The 6,000-nt window shown below is 43.8% G+C and overlaps 1 protein-coding gene across 1 annotated transcript in view; it reads left to right on the top strand.

The window, feature by feature from the left end:
- The first annotated feature begins 2,727 nt into the window (after positions 1–2,727).
- LOC308103713 (adenylate cyclase type 3-like) overlaps positions 2,728–6,000 on the top strand; it is a 28,505-nt gene continuing 25,232 nt past the window's right edge. The window contains exons 1-2 of the mRNA XM_080453839.1: positions 2,728–3,225; positions 5,554–5,736. Coding sequence (XP_080309965.1) covers positions 2,746–3,225; positions 5,554–5,736 — 663 coding nt within the window. The 5' untranslated portion in view covers positions 2,728–2,745. The remainder of the gene's footprint in view (positions 3,226–5,553; positions 5,737–6,000) is intronic.

The following is a 6,000-nucleotide window of genomic DNA, read 5'->3' as shown; positions in this document are numbered from 1 at the left end:
GTCAACCTTAGTCAATCAGGATGGAATATGAAATATCGGACAGATGCGTCTTGATCACATGACTATAGAGATACTGTGTACCGATTTGTGTGATGTTTGGATAAAATCTGAAGGATTAATATCCAAAAATGTATTTGACATAAGTCGGCCTCCTGGTGGCGCTGTAAAAAGCAGATGTGAAAAATGCAGTGCAGATGTTTTTCCTTGGCCTCTAGGGAGTAGGCGTGCAAAGTTTCACGCAGATTGGTGCAGTTATAGTTAAAAATGCAAATCGGCCTGTTATAGCGCCACCATGAGGCTGATGTGAAAAGTTTTAAGTGCCATTTCTTCCTCGGCCTAGTGGGAATGTGCGTGTGCAATTTTATGCAAATGGCAAGCTGCGTTCATGATTTGAGGCAGTTTGTTCAAAACGGACCAATCCTGCAAACTTTGGATGGTAACCTTAGCCAATGAGGATGGAATATGGGAAATCGGACAGATCAGGGTTGATCACATGACTATAGAGATACTGTGTACCGATTTGCATGAGGTTTGGTTAAAAACTGTAGGAGTAATGGGAAAAAAATGGGTTTTGCACAAATCGGCCTCCTGGTGGCGCTATAACAGGCCCATGTGAAAAATTTGAGGCAGAGGTTCTGAATTGGCATCCAGGGAGTGTGTGTGCACAGTTTTGCAGCGACCGGGCCAACGGTGCCGGAGATTTGGTGGTAACACACAGACAGGACACACGGACACACGGACGGACGGACGGACAGGGGCGAAAACATACTCTCTCGCCATGCCTTTCGGCCTGGCGGAGACAATAATAAAAAACAGACTGAGGATGTCTGATTGTGACACAAAACATACCTGAACCCTAAATACTTAACTGGGTCACCTTGGCTTCCAAAGAATTAACTAATGTATTAGCATGGATCTGTTTTGGAAAGTGATTGATTGATTGATTGATTGATGTAGTTTATTTAGAAAGACATGAGAATAGTACATGACAGTACATAACAGTACATGGAAGTACAAATTCACAATACAAGGTCTACTAAACTGGAAACTCTCATTAAGCACTAAGCTCGTTTAAGATGAGAACCCCATGCACACAAATCATGATATGCTCTCCAGTTTGGAAAAAGAACACAATTAAAATCACTCATCAGTCAAACAAGTCCATTCTTAACCACTTAAGCCCTATATTTTGTTATGCATCAGGAAAGTTGATATTCTGTTCTCATTATGTTATAACTTATAAACTGCATCATTATGCTGACAAATGTTACCTATAGAAATTAATGCCTGTTTAGTGTGTGTGTGTGTGTGTGTGTGTGTGTGTGTGTGTGTGTGTGTGTGTGTGTGTGTGTGTGTGTGTGTGTGTGTGTGTGTGTGTGTGTGTGTGTGTGTGTGTGTGTGTGTGTGTGTGTGTGTGTGTGTGTGTGTGTGTGTGTGTGTGTGTGTGTGTGTCGGGGGAGGCGGATGTATTTACGCTCTGTTACAGCAGGTGATTCACTCTCCTCCCTTGCCTCCCTGTCATCCTTCCAACAATTCCCTTGACACTTACAATCTGCCAGCAGTGGCTTCAACGTAGCAACACTAACACAACTAGAAACAAAACGGACATGAGAGAGAGAGAGAGAGAGAGAGAGAGAGGAGGAATGGAAACAAGTCCTGAAGGATGCCATGTTCTTACTTGAGTCTCAAGTTCTTACTTGAGACATGTTTTATGATACACTTTTCAGTATTTGTCAGCTTTTATAACTTTGACACATTTGTAAACGATGTGTTAATTGGATAGCCACCTGCTGTGACTACACAAAGAGGAAGGTTTCGTGATCAGCCAGGATTTGTCACCAACTGCAAACGGACACCAGAAAGGACTTTCTGGTTCATTCTATGAGATTGCAAGAGGTTCTCTGCGCTGTTGACTGGATTACAACATGAACACTTGGCCTAATCTTCAAGAAGACAAATGTGTCTTCGAACAGCGGTTACTATTTTGTTCTGTCTTTATGTTTTTAAACAGACATCTGTACAGGTAACTGGCTATGATGAACATGCATGCTGATGGGATTGTTAAAGCAGCATGTTGCTCTTCTAAGAAAACGGTGTCTCCCCTTGCGTACGGATATTTAATAATGTTGCCTAATTAACCCCAAAAGTAAGACAGAGGTTGATTCTCGATTGTCTATGAAAACTTTCAGAAAAATCAGTTCACTTATGCTATACCACCATTGTTTCAGCCGTCTGGGCCTTCATTGGTGTGTATAATTGATGGTTTGCGTTCCCTATTTACAGAGGACAGGTAGGTTAACAGTTGAATGTCATTAACAATAATTGCCAATCAACGTGATGTCACCTGCGATGCGATGCGAGAGTGCGGACTGGCTGAAAACCAACCTGTCTAAGCATCAGGATCTTGAGCTCTGCAGTTAGCCTTGTTTTCTTGTTAGCCCCGCTGTTACACCACAGTGTGTCTACATAGGTAGTGCACCTCTTTCCTCTCCTAACTGTACCTTGGGTTGGCTCCCACAGTGTGAGTTTGTTTGTGACACTGTGGGAGGCCCACATTTAGGTCCACGTTTCTGATGTCACCAACAATTAAGATTAGCTTTGTTACATCAAATGCAGTCATGGAGCAATTAGAAAAAGTGAAGTGACAATCTTTGGACTGTCCATCTTATCTAAAAGCAGTATTATAGGCTACACCGAGCCAAAGGGACTAGGCAACCTTCCCTGAACTCTTTGTTTCAAACCAAAATGTCAGTGAACCGGGTTCACAACACAGACACGGATGTCTCTGCAGAATACCCAGACAGAGAGGGACACGACGAGGGAAGCGGGACGCGCGAGGTGACCGTGCGCCAGTCGGGCTGCTGCCCCCGCTGCGTCCCGCGCGCCACGCGCCTCGCCTTCGTGCCCGAGTCCCTGGAGCGTCTCTACCAGACCTACTTCCGCCGGCAGCGGCAGGAGACCCTGGCGGTGCTGGCGACGTTCGCCGCGCTCTTCAACGGCTACGTGGTGGTCATGTGCGCCGTGGTGTACACGGACGACAAACTGGCCACGGTGGTGGTGGCGGCGGTGGGGCTGGCCGCCGACGTGGCTCTGTACGCGCTCTGCCGCCTGCGGAAGCTGCCGGCGTCGCCGGTGTCCCGCGGCGCCGTGCCCTACGTCCTGTGGCTGATGATAGCCGTCCACGTGCTCTGTTACATGGGCCTCAACTACCAGGCCTTCCCCCAGGTAGGATATATAGTGCTGTCACCATTACAGCATTTATATTAAGTTGACGATTAATTGCCAAATAAATAATTGTGATTAACGATTTAAGTGTGTTTTTGGCATTGGATATGGGAGCATTTGAATTAAATAAATATTTCTGTTTGCCTTATATGACAAATAACTTAAATATACAAAGACATGACTGACATATTTAATAATGTTATACTTTAAAACGCTTTGTAAGCTTCTAGATCTGCTATTTCTGCTTTTTAAAATATTCTCAAATAATTGCGATTAGACGAGTATGTAATAATTGTCACAGGCCTAGGTAGGAATGTCACATATCATGAACTTTTACTCGACGCTTAATTGATATGCAAATAATTCAACCTATCTTCATAATAATTGGTCCTCACCATAGACAGTAAAAAGTATGGACAAAGTTACACCCATAGACTCTACAGACAATAAATTAAGCCTATTTTTCAGTGATTTCAAATCCGCCATCTTTCTATATCCGGTCTGAAAGATTTATTCGGAAATTAATGCTATTGGTTTTGGTTGGGACCAGAGCGGGGGTGGGGAATTAATTCTATTGGTTGTGTAGTTTGTCAATCCTATCATCACAAGGTAGCCACGCCCCTCCTACAGTATACCCTACTTTATCATCAATTGTAAAATAAATGGGACCATATTTTACCAAAACGCATGTCATGGTGATTGAAAGAAGACTTTAAACTAGTGACTGGAAGCCTATAGTATTTATGACAATGTTCATTAAGGTAATAAAATCAAGTGTAAAGTTCGGGAAAAAAACATCCGCTTGCATAGAGAGTTGTTTCTTCTGACACTAGCTCCATTAAGAACCTCTCACTCCGCTATACAGCTCCGAGATGAGGTACTATGTGGATGTCACCCAGAATCGGTGGAACGGCCGCAAAGGCTCCGCGGTTTACCCTTTTTGTATACTTCGTATCCCAAAACTAATGGTAGATTCCACACCGCACAGATGTTTAACGTTTGGTCCGGGGCATAATATTTTAGGTCCGGAGCGAAACTACCCGTTTAAATCGCTTATTTAGTCAGCCTGTGGCCATGTTTCCCATTCACCCCGGAAAACCCCCCTACGTCCGCTGCCAGTACTGCTCCCGGTTTGGCTACCATAGAATTTTTATACTAGTCATTAAGCTACTAATATAGACTGAAGTAATTAAAGCGGGTCATGTTTGCATGTTTGGAATTGTAACAGCTGAAATCAATAATGTCAGTATTCCGATATTAACCTGCATGCCGCATTAAGTGAAGGTGGGGGGCCGCCAGTTGCCCATGTATGCAGTAGACCGAAATGGTGCCGTCTTATGATGAGCATTAGAGGACCAATTATATGAATACAAATTAGGCTACATCCTGTTTGGCTTTAGGCTTTGTAAGCAAAAATTGCGTGTGCGCACACACACACGCACGCACGCACGCACGCACGCACGCATGCACGCCACACACACACACACACACACACACACACACACACACACACACACACACACACACACACACACACACACACACACACCTGTTATGTGACCAGGGTTCCAGAGTTGGAACACCCTGTTGCTGTGTTAATTAGTGTGTGTTTTGCTTCAACAGGCTTATTAGAGAGGCAGGTGTTTTATCATCAGTGGATCCATTGTTGTCAACATGGATTCTGTGAGAATACACCCAAACTCAAACCTTTTTATAGGACCAATTATAATAAAAAATGTGGCTACATTTCTGTTTGGCTTTTAGGCTTAGTAAGCAAAAATTGCATGGGGCAGATGACGAATAAGTTAAATATACAAATAAATTATTGACAATTACCAATGCTAATAATCAAAATAAATAATGTATATGTTCAAAACAGGCAATATTAAAGGTTCTATGACATTCATTTTCACTATTTAATTTTTTTATGTTTTTGGGGGGTTTTATGACCTCAATTACACCCAAAAAATCTGAACTTTGAACATTCAGTGGATTTTCTGTGCTCTGGGGTTTTCTGAATAATTAGGCTGAAAAGTAATCTGAGCTTGGCCCTTGGGCAGTGAAGTCATAGGCCATTAATCCCCACCCCCTCCCCTCCTCGCCCCTCCCCTCCCCTATCCTTTCCTTTGGGGGGGGGGGGGGGGGGGGGGGGGCGGAGCAGAGCTCTGCTATTTCCTCAATTTTTTAAAATGTTTTGAACATTTTACAACATGGAAACGATTTTGACGATTATGCAAAGATAATTGCGATGATCTCAAATAAATGCTCGATTGGGGCGATTTTGTAATAATGGTGACAGTCCTCTACCCCCCCTCCCCCACCCCCCAGGCCAGTGACTCTGCAGGCTGGCAGGCTTTCTTCAGCTTCTCCTGTTTCCTGACGCTGCCTCTGAACCTGGCGGCTCTGCTGCTGCTCACCGCTCTGTCCTGCTGCCTGCACACCCTGGTCCTGGGCCTGACCGTTGCTCAAAGGCTCCAGGACCCCCAGCAGGGACCCATGCTGGTGAGACAGGTGAGGAGGCAAGTGGGTCGGTTGCAGTGGTGGAAAGAAACTAAGTACATTTTTACTTAAGTACTGTACTTAAGTAAAATGTTGAGGTATTTGTACTGTACTTGAGTATTTCCAATTTCCAATACTTTTACTTCTACTCCACTACATCTCAGAGGCAAATATTGTACTTTTACTCCACTTCAATTATTTGAAAACTTTAGTTACCTACATTAACCACTTTAGCCCTATTTTATACCTAGGCTATTTGAAAATAGCCGATCTACA

Source organism: Gymnoscopelus braueri (genome assembly GCF_963280865.1).
Source record: "Gymnoscopelus braueri genome assembly, chromosome: 16".
Taxonomy (NCBI): domain Eukaryota; kingdom Metazoa; phylum Chordata; class Actinopteri; order Myctophiformes; family Myctophidae; genus Gymnoscopelus; species Gymnoscopelus braueri.
The sequence above is the reverse complement of the archived record's forward strand: the minus strand, read 5'-3'. Positions and strand labels throughout refer to the sequence as shown.